Consider the following 25432-nt stretch of genomic DNA (forward strand, 5'->3'; position numbering starts at 1 on the left):
TGAGGCACCTAAACTTACTGCCAGGTATCAGTGGGCTTTATTTATTCTTCCCCTGGTGTTATGTAAAATCAGTTCTTTTTTTCCTTTGGTGGTGCTGGGATTTGAACTTAGGACCTTGTACTTGCTAGACAGACACTCCACCACTGAGCTTCTTTCTTTCAATCAGTTGATAGCAGATGAACTAAAAATGGTAACAAATGATACAATTTTCAACAACACACACACACATCCACCAAGAGCTAGTTTGATTATTCGGTGATAAGTATATATCTTACTTAACTATTACCTGTCATAATTCTTTCCCTGGCTGATTCCTAAGCCTGAAGATTTACATATGTAAGATTTAGATACTCAGTAGCCAGTTTTAAAAAAAGCAGAGTAAAATATGCTAAAAGCTCATTTCTACAAACAACTCCGCTTATAGTGCAGTGATTGACTGTGTGAATACTCGACTCAGAGACCACAACATAAGCACTATATTAAAATTTTGGTCTATATTTGTCTCTCCCTTGGTATATTGGCTGTGGGCTGGACCTTCCCCTGCCGGGTAGCTTAGTGGGCATGGCCTCGGGGACATTTTGGATTTTTGGCAGGCATGACCTGGAGGGGGTGCTCTTGGTGTCTGGTGGGCAAAGATCAGAGACGCTGCTAGCCAACACCCCACTGTGCCCAGCAAAGCCCCTGAAGGAAGCCATCGCTGAGAGGCCCGGGGTTGGAGGACCCGAGTCGTCCACACCACCCTCAGCTCTTGAGTTTCTGAGTTGGGCCACGTGGATGACTACATGTGTTGCTCAGAAAAAGATTCTGTCCTTCTCAACAGATCATTGATCTTGTTTGGCTGATTTAGCTGGAAAACGAGCGTAGGGTTATTATCTGGAGAGATGGACAGGTTAGGGTCATCAGCCCTGCCGGCCCTTGCTCTCCACCCCTGGGTGTGTGGGACGGGGCTCAGTTCCAGGCACGTGCTCCCTGAGGATCCACTGACCTTCGAGGACCACCTGCACGTAGTCCTGGGCGGACAGCTTGTCCTGGCGCACGAAGCACTGGTAGGCGCCCCCGTCGCTCTTGACCATGTGATCCATGATAAGGTTCTCGTGGTTGATGCCTGTGATCCTCACGTTCTTCCCGGGGTGGAGGATCTCGCCGTTGCGGTACCAGGACAGCTCCTGGCCCTCGGTTCCTGTGACGCTGCAGGACAAAGCCACTTGGCTCCCCACGCTGCTCTTCACCTTCCTGGGGCTGATGGTGGCCTTCAGTGGCTCTGGAGAGTCAGGTGGGAGAGAAGAGGAGAGGAAACCGGTCACTAAGGATCCCTCGGCCTGCCGGGCCTCGGCCAGCCGTGGCTGCACACATTTCTTACGTCAGTCTTATTTGGGGGTCACTATTTTGCTCACAAAAACACCTTCAATGGAATAAACAGAGTGATACTTTATTTGGAACGCAGGTGAGAAAGGTGGTCTGGCTCCACTGACTACAAGCAAAGCAAAGTATTAGAACTTCTAGATCCTGCTTGCCTTCCCAAGGTAGCCGTGGTGGCTCATCTACTCTGCTCTCTCTCCTTTTCCTCTTTCTTTTATCTGTCTGTCTCTCTCCTCTGCAGCTCTGCCTTCTCTCTTGTATGTCTCTATTATCTCTACCTCTGTCCCTCCCTCTACTATATAAACACACACATGTATAAACACACACACACACACACACACACACACACACACACCCTCACTCATTTCCTTATATGTTACTTACACAAAGCCAAAGACACATGGGGTGTGGCCTTAAAACAGATTCTTTCTTTGAGAGAACGAAAGCTGATTTGAGCAGAGATAGGCCTCCCATCCCTAAATTTCTATGTTTTCAACTCAGTAAATTTATAGAAACTATTTACTGAGTAGGTGCCAGGGAGAGAGTTAATCTGACAGATAAACCATGATGAATATTTGCAGTACAACTAGCACATGCTAAACACAATTACCAAACATTTTATATGTTATTTACATAGTTTTTCTATGATTGGAGAATTCCGTGTTTTCTATTTTCTAGAAGAAATGGTTACTAAAGATATTATGAAACTGAGCAAGATCCCCTGGAAAGGCACGCGGCAAAAAAAGAAGAAAAAGAAGGACAAAAGGGAGAAGGAAAGGAATAGAAGGAAGGAAGGAAAGACTGGTACCAGTGGCTCACGCCAGTGATCCTAGCCTCTCAGGAAGCTGAGATCTGAGGATCATGGTTCAAAGCCAGCCCAGACAGGAAAGTTGATGAGACTCTTATTCCAATGAACCACCAGAAAACTGGAAGTGGCATTGTGTCTCAAGGTGGTAGAGTGCTATCCTTGAGCACAAAAGCTCAGGAACAGCACCCAGAACCTGAGTTCAAGCCTCACCACTGACAAATAAAAAGAACAAGAAGAAAGGAAAAGAAAAGAATGAAACAAAAGTTTTCACTCTGGTGTTTTTTATTTAATATCTCAACACACCAGGAAAAGTTTTGGATCCAGGAGAGCTGGTCTCTTGGACTGTCACGGCATTGACACATGGGTTGACACAAGTGCCCAAATAATCAGGAAGATGACCATGGTGCAGGGACTAGCGGAGACCTTTGGGAAATAGAGGAGGCCTACAGGATGAGCAGGAAACTTTCAGATGTCAGCAATGGGGAGAGATTCTCATAGAGTAGGACCCAGGTGAGCCGAAGCATGAAGAACAACAGGCAGGTCTGAAGAAGACTGACTCAATCCAAATGCAATGTAGTGGGGAAGAAAAATAATAGGAGGATTTGTCTGGGACAAGGCTGTAAGATTTAAAAATAAAGTTAGGGCTAACACAAATATTGGAGACTGTCAAGTAAGTGAATGGCACAGTCAAATGGCTTTTAGGAGACTGGTTAGACAAACTGGAGTGGAGAGGACTGGTCAGGAAGACACTGTGACTGTTGGCTGAGGTTACATCTCAGAGTCCCTCTTGGGCAGCACAGAGGTGCAAAGAATACGGCAGAAGCATGATGGAACCTAGCCTCTAAGATTTGGACATGGGAAAGAAAGGCTCAAGGAGGACTCAAGATTTAAAGTTTACCTCTGAGGCCTGAGAGGGGATGGATGTTTCTGAGAAGAGCCACTAGAAGGCAGAGGTGGAGATTGGCTGTGTTCAACGCCAAACGTTGAATTGGACACTCTTGTTGGTATGACAGAAAGCTGAGGCCGAAGGAGGATTTTTCTCTTTTCACGTTACAAGCTTCTAAACTATGCACGTGTTATATTTATAAAACACAGATGTCTGGATAAAAAACAAATTGAAAGGAAATATATAGACTTAACGATAGGAGAAGTCTAAAACGTTGGTATTTCAACTTTCATAGGACTACTTAACAGATGGGTCCTGTTCTATTTATATCAGTGAATAAACATTTATATTCTATGTATTACGTTAAGAAAAATAGAAAGTTGAGGCCAAGTATGCAGACCTGGGCCTTGTTTATAGACAGAAAGGATCTAAAGGTATGGAAACCAACAGAATACTTCCTGTCTCTCTCCCTTACTAGCTTTCTCCTACACAAAGAAGGATGAATGAAAGAGGAAGGGAACCCGGAGGAGCCTCTGGGAAGTTCTGTGGACATGGTGGAGGACTGTCATGGTAAAGAGAAGTCAGACCAATGCCTCTAGAGAGCAATAGGTCAAGGAGACACTGTGAGAGTTTGAGCTGAAGACAATGGCTGTTTGAGATGGTGAGTTTCATTGGCACAGGAAAGATGGGAAGGTTCAGACACAGGTTTAGCGAGTAATCTTCCACATTGCAGTGTGATTTGAGATCAGGAACGTAACAGGCTTGTAATACAAGTAGAACGAAGTTAGATTTGGAAGACTATGGGAGGGAGAGAAGAAAAAGAGGGAGAGACAGAGACAGAGAAAGTTGGTTTCATTGAAATGACTGATTAATCTCAGGTTATAAAATTAATGCAATAGAAAACAGAATCATGTAAGATCTCTGAGCACAACACGAGATTGTAAGCCTTTTCTGGGCCATCTGGTGTTACCCGGCATCATCCACACAGTTCCACAGCTACAGGAGTGTAGTGTGCAGACATTACCAGCCGAGGCTGCTCAGATGACCACTGCAGGACTTGGGCTACATCTCCCAGAGCGCTTTCCTTTGAATGCATTCTCTAGCTTGTGCTGTTCCAGGCAGGGCCCTGGGGTGATTCTGAAGAGGTTGTTCTGTAAACAGGTGCAGGGGTGGGGCACAGCCAGATACGGAGACTCCTCTGTACTCCTTGTCAAATCCTTGCAGTTCCATCTACTCAACTCTGTCCATACAATTTTTATAAATATATGTATTTAAAAAGAAGAGACGCATGATGTTGGCAACTAAGAGAAATCCTGCCTGGTGAGGGCCCTGCTGCCCGTTCTGGGCATGTCATGCTGGTAAGTGATGTTGCTTTGGTTAGGGCATGAGCGTTTGGTTAGGGCAGAGTGCGCCTGCTGTGTCCCGCCCAGGAGGCCTCCCAGCTGGCCCTTGGCATCCCCCTTATGCTCATCCTTGATACAGCCACACCCCAATGGAAGAGGAAGAGACAATGATCTAGCATGCTGAGTGCAAACCCAATTTCAGCTCATCACAGCCCCGTCGAGACATTTAAAATAGTGTCTGCAAACCAGCCAAGAAGACCCCCTTAGACATGCCCCTGTGTGTTCAGAGTTGGGCCGCTGTGCACCCACAGGAAATGTTAACTTGGAAAAGTAGCAGTCCTGGGTCCTAATGAGGATCTCCAGATGTGGACACCAGGCAACCCTGAGCTCAGACTGGGAGAGGAGCGTCGTGGGCCGTCCCTCTGCCGTGGGATGGGGAGGGATGGATGGAACGCTGCGCAGCCCCGCCCACAGCACCGCTGACCATCGCCCCCACTGCTACCCCCACTGCCCGCTACCGCACTATCGTCCAACTTACGTTTCACGTACAGGCGGCCTATCACCTTAGCCGTCCCATAGCGGTTGGACACCTCACACACATAACTGCCAGAGTCTGAGGGCCGGGTGTTCTCGATGAGCAGCCCTGTCACTGTCTTCTGGAACCTCCCGGAAAGTTCCAGGGGCATGTTATCCTTCAGCCAACGGTAGTCGGGCTCTGGGTGTCCAAGGGCTTTGCAAGGCAGCTCCACCCGCTGGCCGGCCATGGCTTTGTGATGGTCGAACCCGTCCAGGATGGATGGGGCCGAGTTCGCTGGGTCTGCAGGAGAAAGGAAACCGTCAGAGCCCGGCCGAGTCCTGCAGGAGTCAGGACGGCAGGCGTCATGAATCCCGTACACCTTAGCAACTATTGAACCGGAGCCTGAAGAGAAAAATGCCCTATTCAGAGAAATGCTTCCCCTTCAGAACTTGCTGAGGACTGAAGCCCGGAGAGAGCATCCACCCTCCATTCCCCACCAGATCGCACAAATACAGATGCCACCATGAGAGTCTTGACCAGGAGAGAAGGTCAGAGCATCGCTCTCCCTAGAGAGCTGATCAACGTCAGTAAAGACCACGTCACAAAAATAAGAATTTCAAATTTGACAATGTATCACTTATTTCTAAAGTGTTTATGCACTTTAATTTTTTTTTTTAGTGTTTGATTAGCTATCAAAAGCACCTTACAGGAAAGCTCCCCACCTACACCCCAGCACATGGGATCTAGAAACAACCAGAACGTCCCTGCAGCCAACGCCCAGGGTGACCGGGGAATTCTCAGCCACGTGGGGACTCACTACTGCCAGGCTCACAGGAAGTGACAGACACCCTGGAGGATCTTCAGGAAAAAAAGTGAGGATTTACACTGCTTGGACTAAGCTTCTCTCCCATTATTCTGATATCTGCTTCATTCACTCAACAAATATGATGGTGGAAGGTCAGCCCAGACTCCGGAACCACAGGTGCATGACATCCTGGGCAACCCCTAAAATTGCTCGCTTGGAGCCACTGATAGGATTGGGGTGGAGAGCGTAAGACCATGGAGACACCAGAGAGAGTCCAGAAGGAGGACTATAGAAATAGCTCCCATGGTTTTGCAGGACAAGTGGCATCTCAAGCCAGCCAGCAAACTTCATTGGTGGGCAAATTGTACATCATTGTGCGTTTTCTACACTAGGGTAAAACTCAGATCCTGTGCCTGCTGAGTATCACACCATGGCCACATCTTCAGCTAAACCAGTGGTAATTCCAACTAAAATGGTTGACCCCCTCCGGATAACAGTGCTGTACAATGAAACGTCCTTTCTAAAGGGGAATCTGGAAACTCCTTCCCACCACATGCATAAACGAACACAACGTGAATCACAGACCGAAGTGTAAGATCTTATAAAACTACAGAGCTTTGGGGGGAAACATAAGGAAAACATCCAGAGTTGTTGGATACAACATGAAAACCTAAGAGACAAAAGTGACATAGTAACCTTTATCAAGCATTTGCATATTCAAAGCTGCATTTAAGCAAGAAAGAGGAACTACTGAGAGAAGATACTTGCAAATCTTATTGTGGAAAAAAGGCTTGTTTTATCGTTTCCATTTTCATCATGAAAAGACATAATTCAATCAAAACTGGGAACACACTTGAATAGCAATGTCACCAAAGACACACAAACGAATAAATTCTGGAACACGTGTTCGGCTCCCCCATGCAGTGGAGCAACATGGAGCAGACGAAAGGGGACACACGCAGCAGTGGGCAGCAGAGGCCCTAGCACATGGCCAGCAGGAACAGAACTCAGCCTGCCCACGAGCTCACCAACACCCTGTCTGACCCAACAAAATCCAGCGGAGTTAGGGGTGAAAGTTGGAACTGAGACGCATGCAGATTCCCCAGATGTAGGAAGGTTCTCATAGCGGTCGTGGTCTGGGGGCCTTAGCTTCCATTTCAAGCCAGCACTTCCGGCTCCTCTGGTCTTCCTCTCCTGTAGCGCTTCACAGGCTGGGATTCTTCAAGCACCTCCCTGGCTCCGCAGTTTCTCTTTTCCACCCTCCATCCTGCAGCTTCCGTTCTGTTCACCCAGAAGGGCCACACGCAGAGCACCTGGTTGCTGTGCGAGGCCTCCCTTCACACCCACCAGCTTCCTCACAATCTCGCCTTGGGCTCCATCACGAGCCCGTGCCCATGCGGCCCTGTGCGGGGCACAGCTCCCTGCTCAGGGAAAGGCTCTGCCTTGGGAGGTGGCCTCTGTCCACTCCTCTGCAGTTTTGAGGCTGGTGAGCGGTCCCCTTCACTGCCCGCCTCCCCACCCCCATCCGCTGTCCTGCCGCTGGTTCTGCTCTCCTGTGGGTGTCGGTAATCTGCTCACATCTGTCCACATGCTAGAGTTTCCATGGATTACAGCGCCTGCGTTTGTGGATGATGCATCTCCTGCCCCTGTTCCATCTATTGCAGTGTCTGGAGAAGTATGGAGACATCAAAACCTGGCTACTAAATTTCCCTGTCGTCATCCTCACTCTATGTGCACAGTTTTCATTTATTTTTGTCAGTCCTGAACTCTGGGCCTGGGCACTGTCCCTCAGCTCTTCAGCTCAAGGCTAGAGCTCTACCACTTGAACCACAGCGCCACTTCTGGCTTTTTCTGCTCATGTGGTGCTGAGGAATCGAACCCAGGCCCTCATGCATGCAAGGCAAGCGCTCTACCACTGAGCCACCTTCCCAGCCCCACTCTATGTGCACATTTGGAAAAAAAAAGTTAAATCTAAATGAAATTCATGTTTCTTCTCTTTGAATACTGAACACATTTTACACAGTGTACTCAGTGTCTTCCTCCTCTCTGTCACCAACAAAAAATCTTTCCCCTCCACTGTTTTGTTAAAATTTCTGTGACCGAAACCATGAATTATTTCTTACACTTGCAAATCACTTGGCCCTCTGGTCTCATTGCAGGACCAGGGTGTGCCCGCACCCACCGGCTTCTCCTCTGCCCGGGCCTTGTGTGTGGCCATCCTGAACAGAACGGCGCTTGTCCTCATCCTATCTTCACAGGGGTCTGATGGTTTCCACACTGACCACATGCTTGTGATGGTGGCTCTGTGGTTGTAACATGAGAGAACCATGCTGAACCTAACACCTTGCGAGAGAAACTTGAGCCATGCCACTTAGCCATTTAGAGTGAAAACGACTGAGCTACCTTAAAACAGAAAACTTAGCACAAAGGTCTTCGGTCCTGCATTTGCCCCTGGATGAACTGTTGCCTTGTTGTAACCTCAAGCTGATCTCATGGTGAGATTTATCCCCCAAACCTTCTCCCTTCTTGTCTCAACACAAGTTCCTCCACAGTGCAAGGGAGACTTTTTCTAGCATATTCTGTAGCCACCAGGGTGAACTTTCTAATATATTCTCCCAATAAGATGTAAGAAGTGAAGAATACTAGGAAGCAGCCACTGATGTGACTGACGGAAGAATATGAGAAGAAAACATGTTTGTGAGGTCAGGAGAACAATCAGGGAGGCGTGGTTGAGAGGCGAATGACATCAGCCGTTCTGAGATGGTGGCTGGCGTACAGAGAACTCCAGGAGGAGACGAGCAGGAAAAGCTTATGCTTTTCCATTTCTTCTCCCCTCTGAGCTTCATCACAAACACAACAAGATCCTCAAGCATTGGCAGCAAAAAAATGGAACGGTCCATTCCATCAGGCTACTGTAACAGAACACACAACTCACCACGCACAGTGACTTTCTATGCCTAAGTTACAAAGGTTATGAGTATTTTAGGCTTAGTTTGCTAGCCCTGAGCTGGATAGATACTTCACAATTCTAAACCAACCGGCCCATGAAACATTAGTTTACCACTCAGTACCTGGGCTGCTAATTTTTTCACAGATGACTCCATAACAAGCCAATTATGAAGATTATATAAGATGTTGTTGATATTTTCTCAACTTAATAACTCCATAAATTTAACAAGTGATCTATTTACCAATATGGAATTCAGATTTCCTTTAGTAGAGAATAATCTTAGAAGGATGCAGCATTTACTTTCAGATAAAGGTGATTTCTCCAAAAGCATTAGACATCACACCAGATCAAAAGCGAGTTTCATATGATCTATTCTTGTCCTTAGACCTCTTCATGGTAGGGAACATGGTATAGGGGTTATAACTGTGGCTAATAAAAAATACACAAATATAGAGGGTAGGTGAAATGCTTCTGAAAGCAAAAGTTTCTTTGGACCAAAGGAATGGAGAGTTTTACCAAACTTGAAATGACTTCACTTAAATATCTGTATTTGGATTACATTGCATTGATATTGGTTTAAGAGATTGATAATTCCTAAAGTATTTTTATGGGAGGGTGTGGAATAAATCCATGAAGATTTTGCTTGCTTCCTAAATTCTGCAGTATTGGTTGAGTGTTCCTAGTGCACCGTTGTATGAGTTCTTACCTGATACAAAGAGTCTCGCACTGTTACTCTGCCTTGTCTCTCCAGTGTACCTGTGCCGCGTGATACAGCGGTAGTTATACAATCCATCTTCATTCTGTACATCTTTAATATACAAGGCTCCCGTGGATGGGATGAGAAATCTAGATCCTGAAAGAGAGGACATGATATCTTGGTTAGATCACCACACAAGCAACCCAGCCCTGCAGACAAAGTCCTTGAGGTTTTGCCAAGGGGGTAAAATTTACTTAAGGCTCCAATCTTCTTCTATGTTTTAACTTGCTTAAAGTAGAGTTTTTTTCATATTTTTTTTGGGTCCGGTCGTGAGGCCTGAACTCTGGGCCTGGGCACTGTCCCTCAGCTCTTCAGTTCAAGGCTAGCCTTCTACCACTTGAGCCATAGCGCCACTTCCGGCTTTTTTCTTTTTTTGCTTATGTGGTGCTGAGGAATCGAACCCAGGGCCTCAGGCATGTAAGGCAAGTGCTCTACCACTGAGCCACCTTCCCAGCCCCTCATATTTTTTTTAGAAAAACAGATGATGCAGGAATCTGAGGGCCCCTCAATCTGAACTTCCATCCTCTCACACTGTAAAATAAGCAGCTAATTTCTGTCATTGGAGCCACCCCACCCCTAGTATTTTGTTATAGCAGATGAAAATGATCAAATCATTGTATTCAAAAGTCTTTCCTTAAGACTTGGGAAAAATTATATTAAGTGAAGTAAGCCAGGCCCAAAGAAACATAGGTCCCATAGTTTCCGTTATTTGCAATATCTAGTATATGTCTGAGTCAAGCAGAAAGGGTCAGATAAGTTGATGTTAGGGAAATGAACCCTAAGATATGTATTCAAATGTTTTTTTTCTTTCATGTGATTGTTTCTAACACATTTATAAGATGATTTCTTTGTTGCTTTGTATGTCCCTCCCCCACAGTATAACCCCCTGCTTTCACTGTATTTGATGTCGGTATAATTTGTGGAGGGAAAGGGGAAAAACAAGTCACTTAAATAGGGATACAGGTGGACCCGTTGCAACAATGAGATGAACAAGTCGTTATGTTGAAAAATGAACTTTACAACTTTGGTGGGGGGAGGGGAAGCGGGGAGGATTGAGTGGGGGGCTGGGGGAGGATGGGAAGGGATGGGAAGGGGAAACAAAGGAGGAGGCTACAATGCTTGATAATAAATGTACTCATTATCTTGCCCATGTAATTGCAACCTCTCTGTACAGTATTTTCACAATAATAAAATAAAAAAAAAGCCTTTCCTTTCCTGGAAAGGGGTGGTCACAGAAACAGCAGTCCCTCCACTGCCAACTGGAAGAGAAATCATTCTTTGCATTCACCTGCCCTGACTGTCTGACTCATGTGAAAATGGCAGCTTCCTGCCTTCCTGACCAGTTGCTGTGATCACCGCCACAGTCAGAGAGAGGTACCATGAAGACCTAGGTGTCCTGATAAAAGTCTAACCACCTAGAACATGGGTGTTACCATCTAGAGGGGCGGGAGCCTAGAAAGAACCGACAGGGAAAGGGACAAAGCCAGTCCACACAGGCACTTCCTGTCTGCCTCCGTGAGTGCCACCGTGGGCAAGCTGCTTGGGTCCCCCACATCGTCCCTGCCAGGATGGACTGCACCCCTGAGACCGTGAGCCCCATCAGTCTTCCTCTCTTAGGTTCATCATGGCATGCATTTGGCCACAGCAGTGCAGACGTATCTAATCAGGGCGATGCTGTTTTCACAGAGAGTTTTAAAGCATACTTGATTTTTCACTTAGAAATATGTCCTCAGGTTGGTTTCTCTGTTTCCTTCTGAACAGTGCTAATAGGAATTAACAGAGCAGATGGTTTTTCTAATAAGATGCCAAATGGTATCACAACGTACTAAAACCATCTCAGCTGTGTCTAACACCTCTCGCTGACAGCTACACTGTGTGACAGAGCTGGGCACCTTCCAAGACCGTTTTTGTAATACAGCGAGGAGTGAGGGGTGCCTGAGATGAACCCCAAGTTCTAAGCCCAGAGTGCTGGAGAGGAGAGGCACCTGCAAATGTTCAGCTGACATTTCCTGGTTGGAAAGTTGAGTTAGCACCGACACAAAAAGAAAGAGAGAGAGAAAAACATACAGCAATGATGACCGGAACGCTAGTGGTGGCTTTTAGTTTGGAGGTGGGTTGAAGGGAATCAGACTCGGAGCTTGGTTTGCACGTGGGTCCTCTTGCATGCCGGGGTTAGACTCAGCACGTGGGGGCTGCAGATCCAACTGGAACAATGAATGGACTGCTGATGACGATTTCTAAAGGATCCCATTGCTGATTTCTAAGACTAAGAGCGGCAGCTATGCGCAGCAGGAACCCTATAGATGCTAAACCAGCTTGCAGATATGGCCTGAAGTCCTCCCCAACCAGAACTTAGATGCAGAATTGCTGAGCCCCTGGGCCTCAGAACAGGTCCTTACTGGAAACAAGATCATTGTAGATGGGACCAATTAGTGTGAGGTCACCCTGATCCAAGATGGGTCCCGATCCACTGTTACTACACTTCCCAGTCACAGCCCGTAGGTGCTGTGCGCTCAGTATGGGCCACGAGTGCTCCATCGTATCCTCACAATCCTCCCAAAGCTCCAAAAGGAGGATCCCATTGTCTGATGAGAAAATCAAGGGCTGAGTGTAGGTGATTCCTTTTGTAAACCACTAAAACCAGGAGGAAGCCCTGGCAGGCAGGTTCCGTGCTCTGCCCTCCCTGTGGTGTTCTTGACTCTGGGCCACAGCAAGCAAGCATGAGGGAGAGTGTTAGAAGACCGTGCAAGACCGCAGCGAGGCCCAGACGCTCCGAGCAGAGAAGCATTTAAACCCAGCAGCCGCAGCATGTGGGTGAAGGGAAACTGAGGACGGGTCTGAAAGACTGAGGAGCAGGGAAGGAAACATAGCTGTCTAAAGAAGTCAGGGGTGCTGGTGGCTCACACCTGCAATCTTTGCTACTTGAAAGGCTGAGAAGGGGACTGGTGTGAGAGATGAACAGAGAAAGCTGGGCGTGAAGTGGTCATTTCAGCTTCACTGCAGAGGCCTTTGAAGAGTTGGGAATTGTAGGGGTAAATAAGTGCATTAGGATACTTCACACTCTGCAGTTATAGGACAGGAGAGCACAGATGTCCAAGACACCATCACCATCACCAACCAGCAATATCAGGTGCAAAGGTAATGGGACGGTATGTGCACATTTGCATATATTTGCATCTATAAACAAACAGAGAAGACCGACCAGCAGACATCCACCAAAAGGTTCGCAGCGGTACCTCAGAATTCATGTGTGGGTTAGGGGAGAAAGAACTGTGCTTCACTTCTGTCATACATTTGAACACCTTACATGAAGACTCTACTGGTTGCTACTTTTAGAGATGAAATTGCTTCTGCAAAAGTTATCCGTAGGTGTCCACCCCCTGACACAACCACACAAGGCCCAAGCCAATTCTATGGGATGGGATGAGAGAGAGGTGATATTTGCACTGGTGAGCTCTGTGTCTGAGGAGCCCTTGATTTTGCTTGGTCTTCAGGCTAGTCACTTCCTGGGCATGGCTAGAAGCAGGAAGGGAGACTCTGAACGCTGATCTTGGTCTTTGTGTCCCTCCCCTCCGAATGCCTCCCTCATACAACCCATCTCCTAGATCGCCCTCAGCATGCTGATCTGGGGTGCTGGTACGGCCTTCCCTCCGGACAGCAACCTGGGAGAACAAGGCAGTGCGCTGCCACCTTCTGACCTAGCCCACTGCTAAACTCAGCGAGGGCTTGGAGAGTGAAGACACTAGTTTTATTGAGGTTTTTCTCAAATTTAGGATCAGACAAAGAAAGCATGGTATTGAGAAGCAGAGCCTCACCTCATCAATTCACCTAGCCTTTATGGGGTCCTCCTCGGTTTCAAAACATGTCCACAAAGACAGCCAAGGAGACTGGTATCCTGAGACTGGAACCTATGACCCAGTTTGGATGTCGAACTTCCTAGAAGTCACTGGACCAGAACTAAAGCCATTCTCTCTGCAATATCGGGGCATATGGAGACTCAGCTAGCACCCTGGCTGCCTCGGTAAGTAAGGAGTCATTTGGGCATATATTTGTTTCAATTCTCTGAAAGCAATTTCATCAAGACATTTTCCTCGTGTAAATAAAATTCTCTCAGTGATTTTCTCCTGCAGTGAAATGAGGCCCAATTATACACTGCTAATTTCAGCCACACAGTGCGCTCCAACTGTATACCTAATTACCCTGTTTAGTTTGTTAATGATCAGATCTCTGCCTGTGCAGATACGGCAGTCTGTCATTAATCTTTGCTCTAGTTAGATGGTTGGAGAAATTAATGAAAAGGAAAGAAAATCCAAAGGAATAGCCCCACAACCATGGTGCAGCTGTGGACGGAGCAATCACCGAGTATGAGGGCCTAGGTTTGACCCCCTCCCCCAGCACCACAATAAAAGTCAAAAAGAAAATAAGGAGAATAAAGGTTAAGGAAGAGTAACAGAGGGAAAAAAATTAATAAACGCACATTATATACATGTAAATCTCACAATGAAACTCCTAGATACATTTAAATGATGTTAAAAATTAATTATAAATAGTTAAAATTGAAAATGTCACAAAATTATAGTACCATCTGAAAAAAATTAGCTATCAGTAGGAAAGTACAATGAAGATCCTTGAAGAAAAGACAAAGATATAACTACAGTTCTAGAGAGAGAAAGGATAGCTGGGAACTTATGGCTCGTGCCTGAATTCCTAGCTACTCAGAAGGCTGAGATCAGAGGGTCAGAGTTTGATCAGCTCAGGCAAAAAAAAATAAAATAAAAATAAAGGCTGAGAGACTTGTCTTCAATTAACCAGCAACCATCAGAAATGAAGGTATAGATAAAAAGCTAAAGGATAGTGCACAGGCCCTGAGTTAAGCCCCAGTACTGGCACAGAAAATAAATAAATAGAAGGAGAAAGAAAAACACGGCAGAGAAGCAGCATGTGGAATGTGTGCCTGACCACTACAACCTTGCTGAGGAACAAGAGGGTTAGCACAGGACTCCCTGGAACCTGAGGGATTTGCTCAGGAAGAAACGAGGTGCGCAGAGGAATGCCGAGGAACAACCCCAACTGCACATTACTCTCGGCGGCGGTGACCGTACTGAGGGACAGGTGTGCCATGTGCAGGATCGCCCGGATGAACCTAGCACACCAGACAGCAAGGTGCCAGAGACAGTGGGAGTCCACAGGATGGGCTGTGATGGCTGTACGTGTCCTCGAGAGCCCGTGGCCGCACTGCGATCCTATCTGGGGGAGAGCAGTCCCCTCAGTCTTCTGTGGCCCTTTCCCAGAGGCCAGCAGGTATTTCGTGTTTGGGAAGCCTAGCTTGTGTGTTACAGGGCATTGGAAGCTGTCACGCTCACAACTTGGCTTCATCCTCACCGGAACTGGGGCTGTCTCAGGCCTCTGTCCGTGGATTTGCCCATGCTGTCTCCTTGACAAGTATTTGATTAGAGTCTAAGCACCATCAACTTTACCTCTGGAAAAAGTCAGTGCAATCGACCACAACGCCCCGCAGGGAGGTGCAGTTAGAGGGCTGGGGTGTGAGGTTTGCCTTCCCAGCTCAGAGACACCCGGACACCCACCCTCCCTCCCCGCTCCTTTCCAGTACATTCCTCCACCCGTGTTCACACTTGGCAAGAGCTTACAAATCTCACGTCCAGCATGCTCATTTTATATCCGTTTTTATTAGCAAGTCTCACAGTGAATACAGCGCAGAATAACCACGCCAGGGCCCTCAGACATCCTCTGAATCCAGAACTGTAAGTTTGTTCTTTCCTTCAATGGAATGCAACGTGCATTTAATAAAAGGAGGATATTCCTGCATAAAAGATGAATTTAAAAAATCCCCAGTGTTTTAAGATAATTTGCTCTCTTCTTAAGCGAGACTATGAAAGGGTTTTCTCCCATGTACATTTTACTCGTTTGGATATCTTCTGATAAATTATGCTCATCTCATGCTGGGGAAATTTCGACTTGTCATTCGAGAGGGATCTGATGAAATCATTTTAATATCTAGCACTGAAGACATTTTCCACTTCTTGATATTAAATTTTAATTAGAGGATATCCTTTTAAGCAACCAATATTTTAGAGAGAAAACGGGGGACATAGAAAAAGATAACGTTATTTAAACTCTAGGACATGACTTGTGGGCACTACTTTCTTTTAGGATATTCTGAAGATATCCATAATTATCCTCAAATACTTCAATAGATTTCAGAAAATCAGTGCCAAATTTCCACCTCAGGTGTTTTAGCATGAATAATATCCAGGTGTATTCATTACCTTCTTTGTTAAATTTGTGGTATCCTGACACTGAAACCCATGACTCAGGCATGGTGGACAATTGTTCCATTCCCAAGCTCTATGCTCACCCCCAAATCATCCCGGTCCTGTCAATCAAGTTGACAAAGATCTTCCCACCCCCCAATCATAGCTAAAGTCTAACACAAATCTGGCTTCAAATGGGCTCAGAGTTACGAATGAAATAACAAACCACACACCAAACTCTTGCTCTGCACAGATGTGACCTGTTATTGTCACCAGATGGATAAGCAATTCCAAAAAGCCTTCCTATGTGGACACAGGGTCAACTTCCGGCCTGCATTATTTGCTAAGGTGCATCATAGGCTCATGTAAGAGAAAACTGTCGAGCAGGGCTTCGAGGTTGATGTGGGTGGGAGAGAACAGAGTAGAGATGAAGGGAACAAGTTTGGATGGATGTATTGCGGGAGGAGGACAGAGCTAGGTGAGGCTCAATGTGTTCCGGGAGGACAGAGCCAGGTTTTCCTGGGGGTCATTACCACAAAGTTTCTTGTTTACCACTGCCTCTAACTCCTGACCACGTGGAAGTCTCCTGGAAAGGGAGTTGGATGGGACGTAGGGGGACACACTGGAGGAATCCCAGTATATCTTCTGAATCCAGTCTCCTTTGACGACTGGCATGCTTTTGCGGGCATGGATATTCATTCTGCTCAGCAGGCAAGTGAGCCCAGTCTCAGTACTCAGCTACCAGCCCAAGCTCAGCTCAACTCTTTTGCATCGCACAGACAGGACCCACTGGGAGCCATCCATCAGTGTTAGGCAACAATGATTTTAGACAGATGTATAATCGCCATCAGAGAGAGCCATCTTCCCTCAAGCTGTCGGTATGTAGAGGAGACTTGCATAATTCCTGGGGAGAGGTGGGATTGGCCTTCGGTGAGCCATGGATGGTACATTTTGTATTGTACTTTGCCTGGCTTCACCTTCAGTGAGGTGCTCGTTTTCATGTCCTAGCTGTGGCAATGGACCACAAACTGGGTGTTTTAAACAACAGAAACTTCTTTTAGGAAGTGGCGCTGTAGCTCAAGTGGTAGAGCGCTCGCCTTGAGCTGAAGAGCTGAAGGACAGCACCCAGGCCCAGAGTTCAAGCCCCACGACCGACAAAAAAAAAAAAAAAGAAACTTCTTTTATCCCAACTTTGGAGGCTAAGAGTTATGAATCAAGTTATCTGTTCGTCCAACTGGTGGCACAGGCATCCTATACATGAGAAAAGCTCTTCTATCAAAGTGGTTTGCTTTCTTGTGACAGACAAACACTCACAAGATGTGAGTGTTTGTCTTGGCCAGGTGCCTTGGCCCTTGTTCATGACATTTTATTTGCATCTTTTCCCTGCTGCACCTTAATTGAGACCTCTTGTGGGAAGCTCCTTGAATTTTAGTTGCATCCTATTAATTAAGATACATCATTCTGCAGAGTGTGAACCCGTGCTCAGCCAATGGGAACAGAGGGGCGGGCCTTCTGGGTTAGGGGTAAACAGGGAGCAGCCTGCCTATTCCCTGTGCTTGCTTGCCTGGCTAATGGTACATGCCCTGGCAGAGGTAAACTTTGCCTTGTTCAATTCCATTCTAGTTGTTGTCCTCGTTCCTCTAACAGCCCGAGCCACTCCTAACATGCAGCATATGTCAACATCAGACACTTTCTACCTGTCCGGACATGTTCCTCTGCATCTGTGTTCAACCCCACCCCCACTCCACTCCAAACACACTCGCCCAGCTCCTGTATAACTTCCCATGAGCCAAATTAACCTGTCTGCAGGGTTTAGATTTCAAAATGAGGTCACATTCTGAGCTACGGGAAGTGAGTGCTTTACTCCATCCCTGAACCCATTTAACACCAAGATCTTCTCCAGCAGCTCAGCACACCCCACCCCACCGCATACCACATGAAAATTAGGTAAGGTAAAGGGCAGCAGACTGCTCGGATAATTCTCTACCTAGGGGATGGGTCTGTGAGCATGCCTTCCATCCCAGGTCCTCAGCCCCTCCCTCCAAGCCGGGTGATCCGGCCATGCCTCACTGCAGCCGGCCCTCAGCCCTGGCCATCCCTCCTCCCACTTCCCTTCCCAGAGCTGTGCTTCACCGCTAGCCCCCAGCGGTATCAGGAAACGCTGCCTAACTCTAACTGCTCGGTGCCATCCTCAGCACACGAGCACACAGAGGGCTTCCTTACTCCATATCTGACCCTGAACAAAGGACGGGTGCCATTTTTCCCTCTCCTACGGGAGAGGTGGCCTTGTCAGCCTCGGCTGGGAAATAAAACTCCTTTTCCTGGATCTGACTGTGTCCCAGGGGTCTTCTGGGATAGGTGCGAGCAGTGTCAATTTCTCTGGGCAATAGCATTCTTATGGGAAGATCATGTCAAGGAACTGGACATTTCCTGTTGGAGGAGAGGGAGCGCAGGAGGTCGCGCGTCTCCCGCCGCACACGCTGTGGAGGGAGCTCTGGCCACACCGGCAGCCGGTGCCGTACGCAGGCTGTGCTCAGACCCCGGATGCTGCTTCACCACGCCAGCCACCGTGAGGCGCACCAGCTCGAGAAGGAATCCGTGCTTACTGAAAAAATCGACACGTGTCTCAGCGCAACACCGAACCCTTCCCATGCTTTACCCCTTTCCTCGCCGAGGTAAGCGCTGGCAGGGCTCTCATGAAGTCAGCAGAGCCCTGGGGAGCCCCTCCCTTCAAGCCGACCGCACAGCCGGCCTGAAGGTACTTTTTGCTTTGGGGGGACTCCCTGGCCTCATCAGGCGAGGGCTGTGGTTGACCCTCGCGCCCCTCTGCACCAGGGGGTGTGCAGCACGGCGACCATGCGCCCATGACACCCAGCATTGTCCCCACCCCCAGAGTCCCACGTGGCAGCAGCCACGCACATGCAACACATCCATGTGCACTGACAGAGCAGAGAGGAGCAGACCATGCCAGGGCTTCCATGAGCAATTTCTCATGACAAACATTGAAAGTCATGTTCCCTCCACACCGTTCCTCTGAGCACGGTACACGGATAGGGTTTGTGTATAAAAGGGGCTGGAAGGGGACCGCAGTCATCTCACCTGACGGGCAGCCACAGCACCTCTCCAAGGTGGAAAGCACAAAGGAGAATGGAATCTGGCTGTGCCAAGCCGCCAACCTGAGGACCAGTCCTCACAGCTCTTCCCTAATTCCTTACTTTATCCCCATGGCTCTTCTTCATATTCTCACCCATCATCCTGTATATTGCTCAACATCATACTTACACATTAGATGAAAACATTCCCAACCAGATAGAGTAGCTTATGCCTACAGTCCCAACTACTTTGGAGGTGGAGATTGAGAGGACTGTGGTTCATGTGAAGTCTGCTTGGCCTGTAACTTAGTGAGACCCATCTCAACCAGGAAGCAGAGCATGGTGACACACACACCTGTAATCCTAGCTATGAAGGAGATTACAGGCAGAAGGATTGCCATCTGAGGCCAAACCTGGGCAAAAAAGGAATGCCCTACCTATAAAACAACCAAAGAAGGAATGGCCAGGGGTGTGGCTCAAGTGCTAGGGCTCCTGCCCCTGAGCACTCAATATTTCTTGAACACGTAATCAATTAACACTATAAAACAATGGATGCCTGCCATTTATACTCAAAATATTCATTATCCCCATTGTGGATTAAAGAGACACAATTTCAAGTAATATTTGGAAATTCGAGCACCAAACATGATTCTCAGGTGGCAAGATCAGAGGCTATGCCCTTTCTGAAATGAAGCATGTTTTAAATGAATAGTTGTGGAACACGATTCGGTGGAAAGCAATCATCTTGCAAAGCCTGAGACTGCAGCTCATTCCTGGGAAGTGCTTCAGGAAGACGTAGAAAGCAATGATCCCTGATTTGTTACAAGAGTCCCTACAGGTCAGGAGAAGAGAACACGGGCTTTTACACTACCTGGACTTCCAGGACAGGATGCTGCCACACCCACTCACCACTGGAAAGAAAGCCTGCCTGTGGAACCCCAGGAAATCTCCACGCACACTCCCAATACCCAGCCTCTCCCAGAAAAGAAACAAGCAACCCCTCCCCCCCCCCACACAGGATGTATCAGCAGTACTGAAACTAGGTGACCTGGTGAGACCTGTAAGCCTACGTGGCCAGAACTTAGCAGAAGAGCATCGGAGGTGGGCGGTGAGGTCAGATATTAATCATGGAAATGTGTTTTAAAACTATGTAGGCTGGAGCTGGGAAGGTGGCTCAGTGGTAGAGTGCTTGCCTTGCATGCATGAGGCCCTGGGTTCGATTCCTGAGCACCACATAAGCAGAAAAAAAGCCAGAAGTGGTGCTGTGGCTCAAGTGGTAGAGCACTTGCCTTGATCTGAAGAGCTGAGGGACAGCGCCCAGGCCCAGAGTTCAGGCCCATGACCAAAAAGCAAAAAACAAAACTACTTGGGCTATTCTCAGCGCCTTCTGCTTTCGTTGTGCTTTGAATAGGATCTTGCTTCTTGTCTGGTGTGGAGACTGACATGGAGTCTCTCCGGCTTTCTGCCTGGACTAGCCTCAGGCTGCGATGCTCTCCACCTCAGCTTCCTGAGCAGCCAGGCTGGCAGGGGTGAGCGGCCCCGCCCGGCATGCCTGCGGCCTCTCAGGGCCCCTCCAGAGGCTCTGCTCCTGCTGACCTTTTCCTCTCTCTCTCTCCACAGGATACTTGCCAGGCTGTGCAGGAAGCCCCATGCATGCAGGGGGTCGCTGGTACCCAGCCCCACAGACACCACAGGCCAGGCCAGTGGTAGCACAGGCAGGTGTCCCAGCGGAGAAAGAAACGAAAAATTAGCACACTCGAAGGGCCGCCACACACACACACACACACACACACACACACACACACACACACACCAGCTATTTCCTGAAGAAACTTGAAGGCAAATGTAAACAAATGAAAGCAAGGATGGACTGCGGTTACCGTGGTTACACGGTTAGATGGAGGGATGCCACACGTCCAAGGACTACAGCTGGCAGAACACCACAGGGCGTCATGCACGCGTGGTCTCCCAGAGGAACCACCTGCTCATGCTCAGGATGCAGAGCCCAGTGCTGGACTGAGGATGTCTGCTCCGTGTTCTCCACCAGGGCGCTGCCCACCACCACCTCAGACACGGCCTTGCCCACAGAACGCCCCAGTGACCCCAGTCGACAGATCTCAAAAATGCCCCTGGTTCTTTCAGGGAAGCACACTAACGTGTGCTTGTTTGGGGGGTGTCATTCGCTTTTCAGGAGGCAGATTTTCACAAAATAAAGGAGAAGGAACCTCTCAGTAGGTCAGACTAGTTAAACCACAACAGAGGGCTTGTCTGCATAGACTTGAGATAATCTGTCGATCTGTCCATCCATTGATCTGTTCATTTACTTATCTGATTGCACCAGGTCAAAATCTATGTAATAAATTCATGAAAAAAGGTGAGTTTACTGTATGCTAAGTACTACTAGTCTTAATTTGACAAGAAATTTGCACTTACATGAGAATTCTTAACGATGGAAAGAAATAGTAACATTACATTTGAACTTGTTCCTTCTTTCTTTTCTTGGAAGTTTGAAAAAGTAGTTTAATGTGAGGCCCATATTTTAACTTGCAAAGAGGCTATTCTGGAATATTTTTTATTTTTATTTTAATGAAAATCTAACCCAAAAACAAAAAAGAATTCAAAGGTCAGGTCTATTTTTAACTTTCTTTGTAAATGTTGTGAGTTCAAATTTAGTTCAATTTTGTGTGTATGTGTGTGCACGCACACACACGTGTGCTCACACATGCAAGTATGTGTGTGTGAGAGAGCTTGAACTCAGGGCCCTGGGATCTTACTTGGCCTTTTTGCTCAAGACTGGCTACTACCTGAGCCACAGCTCCATTTCTGGCTTTATGGTTGATTGGAGATAAGCATCTCCTAGATGTTCCTGTCTGGGCAGCCTTTGAACTGTAACCTCAGAGCTCAGCCTCCTGAGTAGCTCCAGCTCCAGGAGTAAGCCACTGGCACCCACCAGAAAGCTCTTTTCTTTTAATTTTTTTTTTTTTGTCAGTCATGGGGCTTGAACTCTGGGCCTGGGCGCTGTCCCTCAGCTCTTCAGCTCAAGGCGAGAGCTCTGCCACTTGAGCCACAGCGCCACTTCTGGTTTTCTGGTGGTTTATTGGAGATAGGAGTCTCACAGCTTTTCCTGCCCAGGCTGGCTTTGAACTATGATCCTCAGATCTCAACCTCCTAAGTAGCTAGGATTACAGTCCTGAGCCACTGGCGCCTGGCTTTTTTAAGCTCATTTTTTAAAGGCTACTGAAGTCAGTCACAAATGACGAAAGAATACAATATTCTTACAAGCTAACATGGGCATTTGAATGCCCTCTCTACAACTACGTAATGATAACTTAAAAACAAATAAGTGAAAGAATTCAATTTGGAGTCCATGTTCAGACTCCTTTAGTTTTCTCTGACTTGAATCATAAAATTATTTTTAAAAAAGTTGACCACAAATTTCAAAACCTTCTCTACAATGATGAGCACAAAGAGCACATGTAGTAAGTCAAACTTAGGAAAGAACTGTTCTTTATGCACCACATTCTGTGTATGTGCCAGTCTGAGTACCCCGCCTTCTGATCAACGTCAACCTATTGTCATCTTCCCCATCTCTCCCAACCCCACAATCCCCTCAGTGAACTTGGTTCCGTTTTCACATACGTGCATTGAAGATTATACTGCACTCACGCTTTACAACTACTTAATGTTTAAAGCTCTGCACAGCTCCTTTGTCTTTGCAGTTCATTCTATCTCATGTTATTGTTGTTTGCTGTGGGGTGTGTGTGGGGAGGGGGGTACTGGCACTTGCATTATGACCAGGAGGTCATTTCCACTGAGCTCCACATGTGACGCACAGACCCTCAGCAGTGGAGAGCATGAGGGACACGTCACCCTACACCTACGCATCCTTCCAACTGCCTAGTAAGTACTGTGTAAGGGAACTTAGATTTCCCGCTTTAGTGCCTTTGGGACTATGACTGAGGAGCATTCTGAGGTGGATCCCAGTTGTTACACTGACTCTCCCTCAGATGTGGGCCTGGCACGTTTTTTTTTTTTTCCTGTGAATTGAAGTTCACCATCCCCCGGGTCACCACAGCTCAACCAGGCCTGTCTTATTTCAAACAGACGTGTCTGTGACAAGACACAAACGCTGGCAAAAAATAATTCACACTGGCAAAAACGGTCTGCATATGCACAGAGAGAAAAAAAAGTGAAAGAGCACAGACACCAAACGAACCCCAATCTTCCAGATTCTGTGAATGAAGTGGGGCGTGGGGGTAGGGGCTGGACACCTCCATCTTCCCTCAAAGACTTTCGAGGAAGTCTGTGACATCAGCGGGTCATGCTGCAAAGCATTCCTAAGACACAGGCTCTGGGCCTGTTATAAACCGTGGCACGCTGTGTGGCCTCTGGATAACAGAAGACCCGAGGTTTCCTTGGAAACCCGGTGTTGCTCCACACAGCACGGGGCATGCATTTTTCATGAACCATGTATTTTCTAGGCACCTGCGATGTGTCTCTTTATGAATTATACTCCACATAAACGAGTAAACATTAGGAATAGCTCAATGTGTTAATCCCTTCTTCTGAAAGTTTTTATGATTCAGCAAATGAACAGGGCGGATCTTGCACTAGGCTCTCGGCCAGCGTTTGGAGCAGAGCCGTGCGTGGAGGAGGGGACAGACACTCCTTGCTGTCACCATGGAGAGAAATCTCCTCCATTTCCACAGCGGGCATTGCTTGCATCTGACTGGGTTCCATTCTGATTCAATGTCTGGGTCTGCTGGCTAATAGGAATTCTGTGGACATGTCCTCTCTCCACACAGCTACGCTGACTTCATGTGACAGAATCAGAGCAGTGAACGGAACGCCACTGCTGCCCTTCGCTTGGGTGCAGGGGCCTGTGGAGGGAGCATCACTCTCTCTCTGCGAGAGCTTCTGGGTCCTAGGAGGGGACAGAAATATTCCTCCCGCTCAGATATGGGAATGCGCTATGAGGAGGAAATACAACACAATCTTAGCTTCGTTTTTAAAAAATCCGTGTCATCTATACACCTGATAGTGTATGATCTGGAGTCTAGACAACCATGTGTGGTTGAAGACAGAGTTCACTGTGACAGAGTTCACATGTGATGGCGCCATTAGAGTTGAGCTATTTACATCCATTCGGTGACCAGCTAGGAAGCCAGGAGAGCCTGGCGGGGTGGGGGTGGGAGGGGGCAAGCGAGCAGGGACTGAGTGAGGGAAGAGGGGAGACAGGCTTCCACACTGAGCATGTCATTATCTGAACTCCCGACACGGGCAGCTGAGATGCTGCTCTACTCCGGTGAGATCAGAGCAGTTCTCTGACTACTTTATCATTCCGATGCGCTGGAGGCCTCTTCATTATGGGTAGGTTGAGAAGCCGTGCCATCCAGCAAACCTGGAATTGTAATCACCGGTGCATATCTTGGGATATGCATTTAATGATGTTAAAAATAATCCCCACTATAGAAGCTCCGTGACAGTGGTCTGACAAAGATGTGTTGGATAGGATCCCAAAAGCACAGGCAACAAAAGCAAAACATGGACAAAATAAGATTGCCTCAGACCAAAACACTTCTGCAGAGCAAAGAACTGGCAAAGGCTGAAGGCTAGAGGCACAGACTCGCGAATCATACATCAGACAAATAACTTGATTAAAAACATTCCAGCAAGCGGAATGGGTATTTCTTTAAAAGGACATGGGCCTGGATGCCAGTGGCTCATGCCTTTAATCCCAACTATTCAGAAGCCTGAGATCAGAGGATCATTGTGTGAGGACCAGCCCAAGAAGGAGTGTCTTTGAGACCCTTCTCTCCAATCAATCAGCAAAACACTGGAAGTGGTTCTGTGGCTCAAGTGGCAGAGTGCTAGCCTTGAGCAAAAAAGCTCAGGAACAGCACCCAGGCCCTGAACGCAGGCTCCAGTACTAGCACATGTGCGCACACACGCACGCACGCACACACACACACACACACACACCAAACCTTACACAATTTACCATAGAAAATGCCAGAACCAACAAATGAATTTCACAAGGTTACAGAATCATGATAATTTCTATTTTCCTAGCAACAGAATCAAAAGTTAACAACGTTAAACCATACTTTAAAAGTTGTAACTCACAAAACCTATAGGCTATAATCTATAAGACATTAGAGAAATAAAAGACTTAAATACACAGAGGGATAAACTCACAGTCATGGCTTAGAAAACTCAATCTAAATAAGTCCTTAATTCTTCCTAAATGTATTCTTTGATTCAACACAATCTCAACCATACTCCCAAGAGGCAAGTGACAGCTAAGTTCCACCACGTGTGAAGGGGCTGGGAAGAGGTGTCGGCCCTGGATGGGGGATACTGACAAGTTGGCGTCCAAGCTCACTACCAAATGCACGGTTAAGACAGTGTGCTGCACTGGGAAAGTAAACATGAAGGCCAAAGGATTGGACAGAGTCCTTTGGAGGGGAATATATATGTACATTTATAAAATATATGTATACTATGTGTGCATAATTGTATGATACCATATATTATATTATATACTAATATACATGATATTTAGTATATATTCACACATATATACACATGTGTGTATATGTATATGTGTGTATGGGGGGGTGGTTTCCAACAAGTGCACTTG

At 47.2% G+C, this 25432-nt stretch overlaps 1 protein-coding gene across 1 annotated transcript in view; it reads right to left on the reverse strand.

Moving 5' to 3' along the window:
• Dscam (Down syndrome cell adhesion molecule) overlaps positions 1-25432 on the reverse strand; it is a 365413-nt gene that overhangs the window by 185204 nt on the left and 154777 nt on the right. Inside the window, exons 4-6 of the mRNA XM_013027340.1 lie at positions 9375-9521; positions 4935-5213; positions 986-1261 (exon numbers count right to left, since the gene is read on the reverse strand). Of these exons, the coding sequence (XP_012882794.1) occupies positions 986-1261; positions 4935-5213; positions 9375-9521 (702 nt within the window). The remainder of the gene's footprint in view (positions 1-985; positions 1262-4934; positions 5214-9374; positions 9522-25432) is intronic.

The sequence above is a fragment of the Dipodomys ordii genome, unplaced genomic scaffold (genome assembly GCF_000151885.1).
Source record: "Dipodomys ordii isolate 6190 unplaced genomic scaffold, Dord_2.0 Scaffold103, whole genome shotgun sequence".
NCBI classification, from domain to species: domain Eukaryota; kingdom Metazoa; phylum Chordata; class Mammalia; order Rodentia; family Heteromyidae; genus Dipodomys; species Dipodomys ordii.